General features: G+C 39.3%; 1 protein-coding gene across 1 annotated transcript in view; it reads left to right on the top strand.

The window, feature by feature from the left end:
* Positions 1 to 11,946, top strand: part of TERT (telomerase reverse transcriptase) — a 33,355-nt gene extending 21,409 nt beyond the window's left edge. Inside the window, exons 10-16 of the mRNA XM_086742088.1 lie at positions 959 to 1,030; positions 2,908 to 3,093; positions 4,554 to 4,680; positions 5,008 to 5,069; positions 6,910 to 7,034; positions 7,380 to 7,517; positions 11,843 to 11,946. Coding sequence (XP_086598214.1) covers positions 959 to 1,030; positions 2,908 to 3,093; positions 4,554 to 4,680; positions 5,008 to 5,069; positions 6,910 to 7,034; positions 7,380 to 7,517; positions 11,843 to 11,946 — 814 coding nt within the window. The remainder of the gene's footprint in view (positions 1 to 958; positions 1,031 to 2,907; positions 3,094 to 4,553; positions 4,681 to 5,007; positions 5,070 to 6,909; positions 7,035 to 7,379; positions 7,518 to 11,842) is intronic.
* The last annotated feature ends 6,193 nt before the right edge of the window (positions 11,947 to 18,139 follow it).

Here is an 18,139-nt window from a genome sequence, read left to right as displayed (position 1 = left end):
CTGTCTCGTGTCTCATCCTGGGGGGCTCACAAGGTAACGCAATGTCTCAGAATTTTAAACATTTCCCTACATGAGTAGTGGAATTCTTCTCATAGGTATTAGGATGCTGTGATGATATGAGTATAAACAGCTATCTTTTGCTTTCAAAGGATTTTGTTTATACATGATGAAATTATGATACTGATTCAGAAGAATGTGCACTTCTTTATCCAGCAGCTGTTTTTATATAGAGCAGATTTTAGAATGTTGCTTAGGTGTCTGTTGGATGTTTGGCCTTTAAGTTGAAAAAATAACCTGGTTATTGACTTGGCTAGGCAAAAATGCAGCTGATCTGATCATAGTGATGGCAGTACTCCTGCTTTGAAAAGGAGACTGGACAAGATAATCTCCAGAGCTTTCTCTCTATGATCTACTAGGCAGGGTTTATCAGAAAAATATGGGCATGCTTGGGGCCTGAATTCTGTTGAAAAAGAAAATTCCAGCCTTTACAGTGGTAGACTGCAGTTTGTTCTACATTCAGGTTATTGTTTCACAAACAAGTTATTAGATGGGGAAAAAAAGATACAGAATGAGAACACATCGAGAACCTGATATCTGCATGTGTACCTGGTGTTACACCTCCTTTCCTTGTGTTGAGTATTAAGATACTGCAAATTCTCCCTTGGAAAAGTGTAAAACCCTACATCCAAGATGCTACTGTGGAGTAGCTTGTGTGCTGTAAATTCCTGTTGTGTTTCATGTACCTAGCCCCTTTGCTTTCTTATTTTTATTTTTTTTCCCTTTATTTTTAGGAACGAAGCAGAACTGAGAATTTCTTCCTGAGACTCGATTTGGAGATCATATGGGCCTCTACCTTCTTGTGACTTAAAATGGGCACGTTGTTGCTCTGAAGAGTATGACAAAAATTTGAAAGGGTTACATATTAAAAAATCTAACATCAGTTTCTTCTTGATTACAGAGTCCTAATACGTCTCATTGATGACTTTTTGCTGGTTACGCCACATTTAATGCAGGCAAGAACTTTCCTAAGGTATGCTTTTAAAGACATAGTCTTTGAAGAAACCTAAGCATTAACACCTTTTAGGTCCTTCTTTTTCATCTTTATACATGCTTGTACGTATAAGTATATTTGTTTATGGGTTAATAATCAAGGGCTGTTTTGGAGTCCTTACTAGTAGCCTGTGCCTGGGAAGAATCCTACTAGCTCCATTCTTGATGGCCAGCTAACAATCTGTTGCATCTCAGGTGGTGGGGGGTTCCTGCAGAGATTTAAATTAGGGACCTAGCTATTGACCTTGACGGATCTAGCTTCTAGCAGCAATTAGTAGTACAGACTAACCAAAGCAGCTGACAGTTGTCTTTTAAGACCGTTTTCCCTCAGATTTTTAAGATGTCTTAGTCAGATTTTTAATTTTTTTTTATTGGGCAGGCATGCTGCTACCTTGTATTCTTAGGGAAAGAATGCAACTTTTCTCTGATCCAATATTGCCAAGAATTTTCTGGTCATTAATATTCTGGGGTGGATATTTGAAGATACTGATAGCACGGCAGTGTGCAGCTGATAGAGAAGTTTTCAAGCAGTAATTCTTTAGCGTGCTTCAGAACAACTTTTTTTTTTTTTTTTTTTTTTAAATTGGGCCCCAAAAGAGGTTCCTGATTACCGTGGGTATGAATATACAGTTGGTATCCAAGAAGAGTTCTGCTGATGCCAAAGACAGTTTTAAGGATCCAAAAGAAAAGGTCTTGAAGAAAAGCTTAGCATCTGCAGTGCAGTCAGTTGCATCATGCATTTCAGCAGTCGGAAATATTCAGATGTGTTGTGAGCCTGAAAGGTGATGGGGAAATAAATTAAGTACAGTTTGAAGTATAAATTCTGCTAAATAGTGGATAGTCTACTTTGAAGACTTCATTTATCCTCATTTCATTATCAAAACAGAAATAAATTTCTAGGGATGTGTGGATTTACAGTTCTGGAAATGAAAAGGTGAACTAAGAGGCTGGAGATACCTCAAGCTATTAATCTCTATAACATCTTTTCAGCATAATATCACTTGCAGTAGCATTGCAGTTATTGTCCTACTTGCCCTTTGAAGTTATCTGCATCTTTTTTCTGTATCAACTTCTGCACCAGCTGTGTCGATTTTCTTTAAACAAGTAGCCTCTTCTGTGCAAGCTTTCCAGAACTGCTTACAGATCCTATGAACTCTGCCCTGAATAGAGTAGAAACATTTTTTTCTGATGTAGTGTTAGAACTGGGGGACTCAAGGAATTAATTTTGGGAAGACAGCGTTGTGACTATTATCCCTCAACAAGGACTGCCTGCATCTTCCTCTCACTCTTTAAAAGGATGAAGCCTGCACATGAATGCATGGCTAAGTAAGATAAATTGCTGCTTGTCTGTGAGATGACACTGCTGATCCACTGTGTAGTAGGTAATCAGCAGGCATTCTGGCAGTTAAAACAGCCTTAGGGAAAACTTTGTGGAGAAAGTTCAAAACTTTTCATCAGATAAATCAGATTCCTGTTGTGTGGATTCTTCTTGTTTTCTTTAACTTTCAAAAACAATAACTCTTCATCCATCTTTTTCCAGTTATTTTGATCTCTGTGGTTTCTGTAAATGTGGTTTATGCAGCTTGTCTTAAATGTGTCATGGCTTAAGTTCTTAAAAATTTTTTTTTCCATTATCCTCATATCCTTAAGCTTATTTATTTACTATTTATTTACCTCTAGTATCTTCAGTTTTGTTTATTTCTAGCTCTGTTCCTTAACCTAAAAAACTGGCTGTCGTTCCCTTTGTTCTTTGGTTTCTGTCCTTTTATACAAGACTGTGTGTGTCTTGCAACATGGTGGGGTTTTTTGTTTGCTTTTGTGGGGGGGAGTTAGGCTAACTGTTTATATCTGTTTTAGGACTCTAGCAACAGGTATTCCTGAGTATGGCTTTTTAATAAACCCCAATAAGACAGTCGTGAATTTCCCTGTTGATGATATCCCAGGATGTTCCAAATTTAAACAGCTGCCAGATTGTCGTTTGATCCCATGGTGTGGTTTATTGTTAGATATACAGACACTTGAGGTTTACTGCGATTACTCCAGGTAAATAGACTTGTATACTCCAGTGTCAGCTTTACTGTATAACATACACAATGTGAGAAGCACAAGGGTGTCTTGGGAATGGTGTGATTGAATTAACTGTGAAATAGATTTTACAATTTTGTTTCTTACACCATAATTTAAACATTTTGTTCTGCTGTGCAGCCTGCTATTTTCTTCATTCCGTCCTGGTGGAATGTACGTGTCATTAACACCATCAAACATGGCACAGGTCACTAGTGACCAGAAGTCATATACCGTATGGTGGCTACATGGTTCTGAGACAGTTTATTCAATTGCCTCAGTTCAGCTTCTTTCACCATTATGTACTGCATTGTACTCAATATCATATAACTGCGTTTATTGTTCTGAAATTGTTATTTTTTTGTGCCTTCCTAGAAGAAGCAGTAAGTATTACATGAACTACAGATGGGGAGTACTGTTGCATAGACTAGAGTGACTAGTAATTCTTTCAGCATCAGAGGTGTTCCCTCTGGTACACTTCAGGTGGTAGTGTAGGGGAGAAGTAACCTCTCTGTAACTAGCAACCTTGGCTAGACACCCAAAGCAGTCTGAAGCAGCACAAAGCTTAGGACAGGATAATGTACCCTGCTGAAAAACTCTTGTAGACCCTTTACATGGACTCCTACAGATGGCATTAGACGTTTGCTAAAGATTAACAAGAAAGAACTGTTTAAACTGAAGGATAATATTGCTGTAATACTGACCATATTTAATATAAATAGCCTATGCATACATTTAAGTGGGAAGTTAGGAGGAGGTTTTCCGTCACCAGAGTAGTGACATTCTTCAGTAGTCTTCCAGAACAGAAAAGCTTGGTCAGTTTATGAAGGAATTTATATGACATAATTTTCTGTAACAACAGATGACTGAAATCAGCAGCCAAAGAGATTTATTCACTAGCTTTGTTTCTAAAAGAAACAGTTTACGTTGGTGAGAGTATTAATGCAACTTGTCTGACAGGCACTAATCAGAATCCTGAGGGTGTTTGTTACAAGGGCCACTTTGCTTTTAATAAGCTTGACTTAACTGGAACGCCCAGGGTGAACTGAGGTGGCTTCCTGCCTAAGCTCCTGCATTACATGGATCACAGAGTATAATTTGATTGTTACTAGAGTCATTAATAATGGTATGGCTAGACAGTGTATTCTAGAAATACATCCAGATAGTGTTCCAGATTATGTGTTTTGGTTTTTTTAGCAGTGTGAATTTTTCAGCCCTGAGGTATTCATGTTGTTCCTTAGCTAATAGCCTTAATGCCATAATGTCCAGTTTGTTTCTAAATTGAATGTAGTTATAGTCGTCTTTTAGCTACTGGCTCATTGATTAGCCAGCAATCTCTGTAACATGAGAAGTTAAATGAGGCTTACTTTACAGGGTTTAATTTAGTCTGTTAGCTTACAGAGTTTGTTTAACTACTTTTCTTTTTTTTTTCGTTGTAGTTATACCTGTACTTCTATCAGATCGAGTCTTTCCTTCAATTCAAGTAGAACAGCTGGGAAAAACATGAAATACAAATTGATTTCAGTCCTCAAACTGAAATGCCATTGTTTATTTCTTGATTTACAGGTGGGAATATGGAAATAGATGTTTGGAAATATTGTGGTTAGTGATAAAAAGCACTAAAATGGCTTTGAGTTCTAACATAAGAGTTGATTTTGAGAGTTAATATATGTAACTTGGAAATGTCAACATCAGCTAAAATGTGGGGTCTTAGCACCTTCCAGAACTGAGTCTTCACAATGTTGTTGCTTAGGTACATAACAGAAATCTTTTGAAGTTTAGCATCAAATATTTTTTTCTCTGGATCTCTACATCATCTTGTGCTGTTGAACTTGAACAAATCACACAGTGACACTGAAATATTCCTATAGCTCTATGTCTGTTCTGTTCTAGATCAACAGCCTTAGAACAGTTTTGATTAACATCTACAAGATATTTTTACTTCAGGCTTACAGGTAGGTCATTGTCTTCTGCAGTAACTCTGAATATTTCATTACTCTTTCTTGACACGTGGAGGAGCTACGGATTAGGAAAAAGCATGCCATAAAAATGTGCAGTGGGTAAATGTCAGTACTAAGTCACATTATTCTTGTTTCAGCGCTGTTCTTACATAATATTATTAGATTCAGGATAATAGGATTATATTGATGTGTGTGTTTAAGTGACACTTCACTAAATGGATTTTAATTTTCTCTGGGTGTTGACAGCTGACCTCAAGAAAAGCAGTCTGTTTTGCTGCAGGAGGATGACAAGAAGCCTTATCACTCATTAGCCAGTTTATATTTAGAACTTTGTATCTCTCAAAATCATACAGAACTTTGACCTGTATAACTTTGCCTTAAGTTGAGTTTTCATTCTACCAAATTAATTGCAGTTTCTTAGCTGCTCATAGACTTAATTGCTCCTTAGCTTGTAATGTCATGTTGGTTTTTGTGAGCCGTTCTTGACCAGCAGAGGAAGTGAATGTTTTAAACAAGGATAAAGGGAAAGAAAGCAAAACTGATAAGCAAGTTAGAAGAAAATACTAATCTCTGTGCATCAAAAACTTGGAGTGATTGGCAGCACCAAGTCGTTTACTGTTTTAACCCGGAAAAGTTATGAGGTGCTTTCCTCTTCACAGAAGTCAGGTGTTGCTCTTTTACTAGGTTTATACTTCTTAGGAAGTGACATTTTAGTTTTGTTCTTAAGTTCAACTTGGTCCACATTCACCTTATATCACCCTTGTGTCCAAGGGGTGTAATTGGACTTGTCTAGTACTGCACTGACATGTCAGTCTCTTAAACTCTGTATTGGGAGTGACTTAGCATTTTTCTCTGATGTTGGACTTGACTGCTTAGTTACTTCTGTTGGCTTTTATTGTAACACTCTGTCGTAGTTCAGCCCTGATCGGGACCAGACTATGCAGTCTCTCTCTCACTCCCCCCACCTTCCGAGAGACACACTCTAACGAAGGTCTTTGTATTAGAGTACCTTTAAAAGACTGTCCCCATGCTAACAGCATGTCAGGTTAATTCAAACAGAGCTCTGTGGTGCAGTGTGGTAATTATGCTTATCCTTTAAATATTTTAAAATTTCACAGTTTCTCAAAGTGGTTATTCTTATGCTGCATTAATTTAATAAACAAGTATATACATTGTTGAGTATTTAAAAATTAACATTGTAATTGTTGACTATATTCAGCGTAAGCAGGGTTATAACATTAGAGTCTGAAGGAAAGAAAAAAAGCCAGCACTTTAAAAATGTGTCCAAACAGAGGTGCAAGGGAGCATACAGTAGCATACAATACAAGTAATTTTCATAGAATTGGCTTCCAAATAGACAAAAGAGTGAGTATACTGGTCTGTGGAACACTACATCATTTGGAGGTCTGTTTTCCTGAACAACATAATTTGTAATGGGGTTTTGATTTGTTTTTTCTTCCTCTCACACTCTCTCATTTGAGTGTTCTCTGGCTGCACGGTCTGTGATACAGAATTGGGGAGGATGTGTAGTTTAACTTTCCCTGCACATAGACTATTGTTGTCCTCAGAAGAGAATTCTATTACCAAGGCAGAAGATCTGCCTTGGCAGGTGATCAAGATCTTTCAGCACAAAATTTACAAACAAACATCACATGTGTCTGCCACTCCAGGGATGTGTGTATGTAGGAGAGGTGTCCTATGGTAACAGTGTTACAGATACACCTAAAGACTGTTGGGTGCTTTTAAATGTCGTATAGTGCCTAAGGTATGTAATCATAGTTTCACTTGAAATTACAAGTGGCATGTGATTAAATAGACTGATTTTTGTGAACAGGTTCCATGCGTGTGTTCTCCAGCTTCCATTCAACCAGCAAGTTAGAAACAATCCTTATTTCTTCCTAAGGATCATCTCTGAGACTGCATCATGCTGCTATGCTATCCTAAAAGCTAAAAACAAAGGTATAGTATGTTAATAGCAGTGAACTGTAGCATATTTGGGATTTTTTTAGACAAATAAAACATCTTGAATGTGCAGTCAGATCATGTAATTTTTAGATAAAGATCAAGAATGAAGATATGGAGTGCATGATAGGGATCCCTGCAGTTTTTGTTTTTCTTAAGCAATTTTCTGAAGATGCTAAAATGTTTCAGTTTTTAGTTCTCTGCTGTCATAGGGGACTTCATTGACTACACAGATTTTTAGTAAAAAAATCTTGGGGTGATTTTTACAGATAGAGAGGAGAGATCAGACATAGTTCTTAATGCTCATCATTTTCAGTGACATTATTTTTCTGTTCTGTCTAGGGGTTACTTTAGGTAGCAAAGGTGCGTCTGGCATATTCCCTTCTGAGGCAGCAGAATGGCTCTGCTACCATGCCTTCACTGTCAAACTGTCAAACCACAAAGTTGTTTACAAATGCCTGCTTAAGCCCCTAAAAATCTGTAAGTATTCAATTATTTTTATAGTTTTGAAATGTTTTTCAGCACTGCATGTTCCAGAGCCTTGTTTTTATGGAACAGTTGCTGATACCTGGCACTTAATAAGTTTGTACAGTTCAGAAAGCATAATAAGATTTGGTTAATCATATAAGCTTTCTCAGAAGGTTTAACTAAATGAAATATGAATGCTCAGTTTTCTATTTTTAAAAATGTAGATTAACTGGCAACTAAATCAGTTTCTCCCACAATGTGAACTCTTACCAAAAGAAGTGTCAATGGGGTCACTTTGGAACAGAATCACTTGCGTGTGCTGTATTGCAATAGAGTTGAGTGGTGTTGGCAAATCTCTGACTCTTCTACTCAGTAAAAGAAGCCGTCTGTGTACCTGGCTTCTGGGGAGCTCTCTCTTTGACCAGTTTTGCAGTATGTCCCCAGGTCAGCCACAGAAATAATAGAATTTTCATTTTTAAGATATTAAAAGTGAACAGCAGTAGGCTTTTCTGAAGTGGTCAGTACTGTTGTTGAATTTAGCTGCAGTGAAGGCCAGACTCTCAACGCTGATTCTGTAATTCATTACTTGGGTGGTTTTATTATACAATACCGAGAAATTCTTCTGTCTGGCTCCAGAATAACCCCTATTTGATTTGAAATGTATTGGAAGCTTCCCTTGATATCTGTGCTGAGGTCCAGAGCCTCAAAAAGAGCAGTTCTGTTTTTAGAAGTAAGCATTTCCTTCCCATATCAAAGGCTTGCAGCAATGCCTGAGGAGTGCAAACATTCCAGTTTTTGGTGATGCACTGTCAATGTATCAAAGATGACAAACATTTACAGGAAACAAACTGATGGTTGGGGTTGCACCAGATGCGTTCCTGACAGCTATGGACTATCTGTATGGAGCAGAACTCCAGCACCCTCTCCTAGAGAAACTCCTTCCCCAAGTTACTCACTGACACCAAAACCAGAGGCACCATGTTGGATCACTGCTACTGAGAAGTCAGTTCTCTTCATCCCTTCTAGAAGTACTAGGGGAAGCAGGCGTGCCTCCAGGAAGGGAAAAGCTGGCTATTTGCTTCCCTTGGAGAGGACAGAAACTGAAGAACCAAGCAGAGAATGCAGTAGTCGCACCCAGTTGGATAACAGTTTCTCTGGGAGCTGTGTCACTTCTCTAAGATCCATATAGAGCACTTCTGAGTTTTCATCTCTAATGCTGAAGATTTTGCTCTTTGCATCTTTGACTGGGAGACAACAATTCAAGCCAGAGCTCCCCCATCCTTCTCTGTGCATGCTTTGCTGTTGAATCTGACAGCACGTTCAGGCTGGAGGTGCAGCCCCAGGCAGCTTGATTGTTCAGCAGAATCTCATCTTCCATGGATGTGTGCATCTGCCATAAAAGTGGTCTCTGCTGTCCACAAAACCACACCACCACAGATAGCAGGGAAAATGGGCTGGGAGGTACAGGTGGAATTTCCTAGTTTGAGTAATGATTATTGTTAGGTTTCTTCTGCTGTACCCATACAGCCCCTTCCCTAACCACAAGACTGACCTGAAACTTGCGTGTAGCCCAGGCCTAACTCTGTGAGCTCAGTTTTTAACCCAGTAAGAGAAAGTTGACCATCAGTTGAATGGCAGTGAGAATTGCCCTTGCGGAAATGGAATTACCTTGCTTCCTAAATTCCTGGGGAGAACTATTAATGTGGTACTGGCTGAGTATTTTGAGGGTAGAGTAGGAAAAGTCCAAAGGCAAGTAGAAAATTAATGGTGATGTTCTCTTGAAAACAGTAATTTTCAGTTATTCTTTCATAAATATTACTTTCTCTGAGGCAGAATCTGTTCTTCACATCCATAATGTCAAGACAACTCTGTCTTTTTTTCTACAAGGCCCAGTTTCTTTTGAAAATATCTGAGACTTCAAGTACGCTCCTGAAAGATCAAGGGTTCGGAGATCTTTGCTTAATGACTGCCTAAACAATTAGCAGACTGTGATTTGTTTTTACTGCGAAACTTTTAAGATGGAAGCTTTTTCTGTGACTGCCAGCAGATCACTGGGGCCCAAGTAACTCAAATGCCATTTCTGAGAGACTCCGTTTACTTACAGCCCCCTGAAATCTTACCTGTGCTTCCACTAGCCCTGTTCCACCTGTGCTGCAAGGGTTGATACAACACTTGGTGGAGCACTTCTGTAGTTGCTGTTTTTATGAAAAGCTCCCAAAACATCTACTAGATAATTTGGCAGGAGGGTAGCTGTTTGGGGTCAGCTTGTCATGCAACTTGAATACTTAACAGTGACTGTAATTTTGAGAGGTGCTTTGGCTGCATGTATATTTGCTTCCCATCTGCCTTTCTCCTTCCTTTAAGAGCTGGTTGAAGTTTTAAAAATCACTTCAAACTGTTTTTGAAAAGGAACTGAGAAGACATCAGGTGTCCCACCTGGGGCCTGAGGGAGGGGGGACCTGAGGGGCAGGAGGGAAGGTGAGGCATCAGTGTGCTGGTACTGTAAAGCTGTACAGACATCTTGTGGTCTGTAGTGATAAGCCATATGCATACCCTTGTTGTGAACATGCATCGTTATCTCCATGTCTCCAAGATTTTTGGTCATAGATAAAGGCTATTTTTCAGTCATCTGATTGTACGTGGTGTTTGTATTTGTCTTTTCTTCCAACTTCAGTAAGTCTTCTGATTCTGCAGAAACCCACTAAAATCAATTTAAAGAGACATTGATAGGTGGCTTGCTATTCCTTCTTATAAGGTAGTTCTGTTTGGCCTGCATCGGACTTGTTCCTGGGTAGTGTTACTGTAATCAGAACGTCATGCTGTAGAGAAGGTTACTGCAGAGCTGAGCATTTTGTAGAGATACTGGAGCTGGTTTTACACACCATATTTTAAGTTCTGTCTTACTTCTGGAAATGAGGTAGCACGTGTGGATGTCAGAGTAGCTGTGACAGGGAAGTCACTGGTTCTCAGGCGTGTTTCTGTAAAGTTAGCTCAGTGCCTCTGTATGGCTCAGCAGTCTGTAGCACGGAGATAACCCAGGCTGGTAATAGCACTTGTGTTGACTTAACAACTACATTTTTTGTTGTCATTTGGAGTTTGTATCAGCTATATAAAACCTATTACCCCTGTAAGATCATGTTGTTGACAGGAATTGATACAAACTTAATGTTATTTTATTGTGTCACTGCACATGCCTTTCCATTACTCTCCATGGGAATCGATATCAAGCTCAGAGGTTTTGGGGAGGAGATTCTTCCCGCTATTCCAAAACCTGTTAAATATCGACATGAGGTGCTTGTCGGTACGAGCTGTCGTCATTCTTCAGAGTTAAGTATTTAAAACATAGTTACTGTTTAACATTCCTCCTATTATTACCAGTGGGGAAAGGGGCGAGAGTCTTTCCTTATCATGATGAGAAGTAAATACATCATCTATATCCTTTCCAAATACAGAACAAATGTTTGCTGAGCACTTCTGTCTCTGTGCACCACTGACAATTGTGCCAGCTCTGTTTAGGTAACGGACTTAAACTGTTGCTAGGATTTTATGTGTTCTTCCTAATCTTTAAAAAAGTCCTTTTTATTGTCTGTAATTCTGTTGATGATAGACTCGATGACCTGCTATGTTTCAAAAGTGCTGTGTCGTCTTATAAAAATTTAATTCCTGATTTAAGAGCCTTGTTTAGTCTCCAAAATTTTCCACTTTAAGGGTGGCTTAATTAGCCCCTTTTCTCTTACAAGGAAACACAACAGAGAGAATTGCTGTTGCCAGTGTTACAGCAAAAGGTGCATTTTCCACGTGATGTCAGTTCCAAGCACAGGCTACTTTGATGTCATATCTGAAAGTAGAGGGGAAAAGAAACAGTTTGGGAATACCTTCCTGCTGTAGGTAAACATTAGCAACCAGATAAGAACTGCTGCCTTCGTCTTAGCATTGTTTAAAATAGAGTCTTTCAAAGTAACTGTGCTTTGACAGAAGATCTTTTTTTGTGGATGTAGTTATTGAATAAATAGTCTTATACTTAAAAAAAAAAAATTAGAATTCTTAAATCCAAACAGAGAAGTTTTATGGGGACATAGTAGGAGGAATTAACTCCTTGGTTTCCTAAGTTTGTTAGTATTTTAACATACGATTTTTAGCCTTTTTGTTTATTAGTCTGATTTAAGGGTGGAATTGTAGCATATTTTATTATAGCTTTTTATCCCCATATTCCAGGTGTTGGAACTTTTTGATTGGATTCAGCTGGTACTGATTTCATTACTTTATTTGCGTTTTTTTCTAAAACAGATTTGTAAGATATTTGTGGTAGTAATTAATTGTTTCTGATACTTTGGTAGGTAAGATGCAGCTACTCAGGAAGATCCCAAAGGATACTATGGCACTACTGAAGACAGTGACAGAACCGTCGCTTTGTCAAGATTTCAAAGCTATCCTGGACTAACTGGCTGAAGTTTGTTTCATAATTTTTCCAGATTTAAAAATAAATGTTATGTCTTTAGGTTACTTTTCTCTGTAGTTTATTTTGGTAGGGTGGACCAAAAGCAACTTTACTCAGGATTTTTCCATGTTTGTTTCTCAGATACCACACGCAAGGACTTAAAAAGAGCAGACAATTTTGTTAATACCTTCTTATTTGGTTTGCCTGCAAGTTCATGGGCTATTTGAAGTAATTGACTTGGTTTCCTTCAGTAATTCCCATCTTCTTGATGAAGACATCATTAAACTATGTTCTCTACAAACACATCTACTTTCTTGTTTCAGCATGTTCTTTGCTTCAGAGTGTCCTTTGCTTCTCTGTATGGCAGACTATTTTATAATAAAGTGTTTGGATAATTGCAATAATGCATTCCTGTCTTCAACACCTGTATTTTATAGTAATCTTCAACATGCCACCCAACTGGGTTATGTCCCAAAAGACAGTTACAGACACAGAGCAAGTGCATTTCATGGCACTACCTAGCAAGATGTACAAGTTAGAAATAGAATAATAGAATAGTTTGGGTCGGAAGGGACCTTCAAGGGTCATCTAGTCCAATCCCCCGCAAGGAGCAGGGACATCTCCAACCAGATCAGGTTGCTTAGAGCCCCGTCCAACCTGGCCTTGAATGTTTCCAGGGATTGGGCATCGACCACCTCTCTGGACATCCTGTTCCAGTGTTCCACCACCCTCATTGTAAAATTTTTTTCTGTATGTCCCATCTGAATCTACCTCCCTCTATTTTAAAACCATTATGCTTTGGAGAGCAGAACTAATATATGCCAAAATTTCAGTGCCAAAGCTGTGTGTATTTAGTGTATGTTTTATATATTTTGAACACTTGGTGATATAGAATGCTGGTAGTGCTTTTATACCTACAGAAGTTCTTTATTAGATAATACAACGAGTACATTACTCTTCTATGTGCATTTCCTGTTCTTGATTTAGGTTTATCTTTGGATCTATGATGTTACTGAGGGCACTGTCTAGCCCTGGCGCTTGCGTGTGGTGCAGGGCTGAATTTTACCCTGTGGCTGCTTTCGTAAGCCTGCCCTTTTTTTTTCCTCTGCCAGGCTTGTTTGTTGAATTTGCATTAGTCTAAATTAGAGCTATTTTATTAGGATTTTTCTGTCTCTGTTATAGGCTAAATAGCAGGTGCTGGGAGGATTTCTCAAAGTAGATGGAGGACATCTTGCTGGAGTGAAACACAGTGTAGGCAGTGTTACTCAGCAGATGTTTTCAAAGGATGACAGACCACCACCACACAAGGATCAGTAACAGACGTCCTAGAAGCCAGTTTGCAGTATTGCTGTCTGTTTGTTAACATCGTAACTCAGTTCAAACTGTCAAAGGTACAGAGGGTCATTCATATAATTTGGGGTTTTTTCCTATGAAGTGACACTGTTACAAATAAAATTTAAAACAAACAAACAAACAAAAAACATAGAACAATTGCTCCTACTAGAGTAGAGAGCACATGAAGAACAGCCCAGTTTCTTCCCAGCCAGCAGCTCAAACATCGAAAACCTCCCATCCTCACCACTGTTCTGCAGTGATACTGGTGTAAGGAAACACTACCATGGACAATGTCACATAAGAGAGGCCTGGTGGAGCAGGAAGCTTTATTTTATTGAATCATGTGACAGGAAGAGGCATTGAGATGCTCCAGCGAGGGCCTTGGCAAGGATGAGATTTGAACACTTGGAGAACTTCCTACACTTTGGCTGGAGCTGTTCCTACCTGTGGCTGTTCACCTCTTACCTGGACTTTCTTCTGTTGTGCATTGCTTCCTACCTGCTTCTCTTCCTCACTCCTGCTGTGCTGCATTAAGACTTCATGTAGTCAGGAGTGATACAAATTTTGACTCTCCTGCTTACTGCACAGGCCCTGTGTGTTTTGTGCATCATGTTGAAGAAGGCTGTGATGGTGGACAGCAGTAGGGATAAAAGCATGCTTACTTTGTCCTGGTCATTGTGTTCCGCATGAACCTTCAGAGAAGGATGAGGCAAAGAAGCACAGTAATTTCCTGAGAGTCAATGAGCATGCCTATTTTAAAAGAATGGTCTGGAACAGGAGTTGAGGAGCCTGAAAGGATACCTCTTGAGCCAGTATCCTACAGCACAAGTCCATATGGGAAGGATGGTCTCCTGGAAAGAGCAGCGAGCCCTTCTGTAGTGAACAGCTGTCCCAAGGCAAACTTCCCTGGGTGATCAAAAGTGTGTTGTGGATAAGTAGGATAGATAACTGGAGCAAGAGATGTGCTGAATTGGCCAGTGTTTCAGAAAGCATTGTAGAAAAGTGGGCTTGGGAGATCTAGAAGAAAACCTCTACTGCTCCCATCCAAGAACAAGGTGGTTATGGATAGATTTGCTTCTAAGCCTTTGAACTTAGATTTTTCCTTGTGACCCAAAACATGTTTTATTTTGTAAGTTTCAATGTTAAAGACAGAAGATTTTGATGTCATTCAGCATGCTCCCTTCTAGAAAAGGATGGATGGATACTGTGATAATATAAACTGCCAATGTGGTCTCAGTTGAAGGTGTAATTTTATAAAAATGCATAAAATGCTTGCAGTTCTCAGAGGCAATGTTTGCATCTCCCCATAACTACTTGTGGAGTCATCAGTTTTAAACAGTAACCACTGTTTCTGAAAGCTATTTATAAACATGCAAATACAATTCAGAAATCACAAGAGAAGGCTATTTCATTTTCAAATATCTTCCATTTAAGGAGGCAAGTGAAAATAATGCTGGAACTACTATTTGTTCTAGGAAATGGAAAATTTGAAAATTTAAAGAAGAGCTGGCAATTTCTGCTAGAAACTTGTACTTGCTTGCTGCTATGGCTTGGTACAATTGGAAAAAAATGCTGTGAGCATATGTGTAAAGAATAGTTTAACCATAGCAATGGCACGGACTTAATGCTCTAAAATGAAATGTGTGTATTGTTAGGAAGGTAAAAATATATTCCATAAAGCTACTTCTGTAAGGAACTGTTCTAAAAGAAGTAGTGTGATATATTATGGTGGTAAAATATTTTCTGCTTTATTGGTGGCAAGGTAGTACGTTAAACAGCAACTGCTGACAGGAAATGTTTGGAGGGATTGAATAACTTGAACCTGGAAATATTAAAAGAACTGGCTGAGGAGCGTGCTGAATCTGTAATGTGGATTTTCAACGATCGTTGAAACTTTGGGAAAATTGCAAAGGATTTGAGGGTTGGGGGAAGGTTACGACTGTCTCAGTGTTCAGGAGAAGGTAAGTAGAGAGATTGAAGCTACACCACTCAGTGTAACTGCACTGTGCAAACTGTTGCAAGCGTTTCAAACCACTCTGGAAGTCAGTGCTGGAGGCTTTATAGGGGGAGGAAGAGTGATAGGGCTGAAATTTGTTTTTCAGTGTCTCTGTGCAGAGCTGGAAGGGAGGAGTTTGACAGAAATCCCTATAGATGAAATCATAGCAGCTGCCCTCATCCATTAAACACATCCTTCTCCCCACTGCTTCCTTTCGGGAGGGGTTTGTGGACTGTGAATCTCAATTTGAGGTACGTATAAGGTTTTGCAGTGTAGGGAACTGCCTGTGTTCCAGAAGGGATATACTCTTCTCTCTGTAGCTTTTCTCTATTTATTGTTTTATGATAATTTGGATGCTTCTTTATTTATAATGCTGTTGCAATGCTCCTTCTGAGGCTTTTTCCTTTAATAGGTACTTGAGCTCCTTGTCTTAGGGCTATGGATTCTGCTTAAGGCTGAACATCACCATCCCTGTGTCAGTGTCCTTTACAGATTTACCTCCAAAGAATCCAGACTGTCCTTAGAGCCTAAATGGTTCTAGAAAAGTCTTATCTGTCAGAATGGTATGAGTTCACAGCAGAGTTATTATAGCAAAGAAGAACTGATGGGATGTACAGATAGAAGACTGGGAGGAGAGAGAGCAGAAGTAAAAAGCACTTAGTATGTAAGACTTTGACACAGGTTCAGTTTCATGTTTGCATGCGCATGCAAAGTAACAAAGTCAGTCGTGCTACTTAAGAGAAAAAAAGTACCTATGAGATGTTGTGCTTTGTATGAATAGGAAAGGGAAGATTATAGCACTAGTTTTACTGGAGTAAGAATGCAGTTCTGGCACAGGAGTTTTAGTAGAAGTCACATCAGAAGACTGAGAAGAGAGAAGCAGTGTTCCTGCAAGAGTTGCTCAACATATTTTCTGCATGCCTACTTCAACTAACCAGTAACCTCAGGTGGTGCATTTCCCTGTCGGGCGTTGTAGTGATGAGCTGAAAATTGTCTTCTCCTTAAGTCCTGACCCAGGCTGAACTGCGTGTCCAGTGACCCACCCCTTCTGGTGAATGGAAAGGGTCAGTTCAAAAGTCAAGAAGTCTGTGAGTGCCATTACATTGGCTCGAGGTAGATTTATAGACCTGAAAGTCTTGTATATGTGGTTTAATTATTTTCTCAGCTTGTGTCTGTATTAATACTTAAACCTGCTGCGTATACTCTGCATATATGATTTTAATAAACATCTAGCTATCTGTAGTCAGAGACTTGAATATAGTGTTTAGTTAATTAACTTTAGTTAACTCAAAATTCTTATTTATATATTTACAGCTTTTATATGAATATATACTCAAAATTGCAGTTGTATTGGATTTTTTGATTTTTCATTCTTTATGGAAACCCTTTTTACTCATAACCTTTCAAATTTAATTTGAAACAGGCAGAGTGGCAATTAAAATCTTCCCTGTCATTGTCAGGAGCCTTTGCAGTGCACAGCTGCAGAACATCAAGAAATTTGCATGGACCTTTGTGACTTGTGAAGTTCCTGTGAACAGAAGCTGTGTTTCCATGGTGGGGTACCTGCCCCTCTATTGTCTTGAAGGGCTGAGGCTGTTGGCAGGCTACCATGGGGAACTGCTGGACATCATCATGCAGACCACTGGCCAAGTCCATCGCTCTTGGAAATAAAAATATGCGGAGCCCTGGCACTTACTGTTTTGCAGGTGCTACTACTCGTCCCACATAGTGGAAGGGCCAGGAGGCTCTGGCCTATCAGCTGCTGTGCACGCAGAGAGTTTACCCAGGTATTTCCTTCCAGCAGGCAGAGGCACAGGTACGCTTTTCATCTTCTGGTGGATCCAGAGTGACAGGCTGGATACCACTGTTTCTAGTACCACCACTGCTCTAGGAGAGTCTTACTGTCCAGGCTAGTTGCAGGACAGGAGGTTGCAGCAGCAGCTGTGTGAGTGGGATACTACATCTAAAAAAGAAAAAACTGGAAAAACAAACAAACAAACAAACTTTTTCTTTACCCTACTCTTTCCTTAAGCAGCAAGATAAAAATCATCCCCTCCTCTCTCCCAGGCTTGCAATTCCCCTTATACCCCTTTCAAGGAGTTGGGTAACTGCCCTTGCTCATCTCCTGTCACTGCAGACTGGCCAGGATTTGCAGGCAAGTACAAGAAAACCTGGTTTTAAGTAAAGATTAACTTCATTTTGTGTCATGTAAGGTTGCAACTCACTGAGAGGTTTCCATACATCTGCACTTTTATTACTGTATACACTTACTGTGTTCATTAAGAGAAATTAAGGGGGAAAAGTTGGGGACATTTGTTTTCACAGTATTTTCCACTTCAATAAACTCTGGAAACTGCTAAGGTAAGAGATTTGTGAAAAGTTAACTACTCAGATTTACTTAATGTACATTCTTTTAACTGCTGATGCTTTATTTTTGCTCTTTGCACTGCTTGAGGATATGAAATAATCACAAAATAGCTGCTATTTAAATTTTACAAAAAGCAGAGTGTAGTGGACGCTTACTCTTCAAGAGCTCCCATTCTACATCTCTCGGGGGTGGGGGGGAGGGGTGAGTGAATGAAACTGTAGGTGCTTGTGTTCCAGTTTTTATGTTGCTGATCCTTAGGAGCAGATTGTTTTTTTAGAAGAGAAGTGAAGAAAGACAGAGGGCACTTAGAATAGCTTGCGGGCTTTCCAAGTTTAAAGTCTGGCTGGAGAGAGACGTGAAGTTGGTAATGCGTGAAAAGGGTTAAAGCAACGGGGCTGGTACTTGGTCAGTATGTAGGATTCAGGACAGGATGTAGGAGGGACAAGATTAATATAACTGTTGTGAAATTGATAGAAAATAAAGGAAACACAGCAGCA

The sequence above is a fragment of the Chlamydotis macqueenii genome, chromosome 2 (assembly GCF_036417535.1).
Source record: "Chlamydotis macqueenii isolate bChlMac1 chromosome 2, bChlMac1.mat, whole genome shotgun sequence".
Classification (NCBI taxonomy): Eukaryota; Metazoa; Chordata; class Aves; order Otidiformes; family Otididae; genus Chlamydotis; species Chlamydotis macqueenii.
The sequence above is the reverse complement of the archived record's forward strand: the minus strand, read 5'-3'. Positions and strand labels throughout refer to the sequence as shown.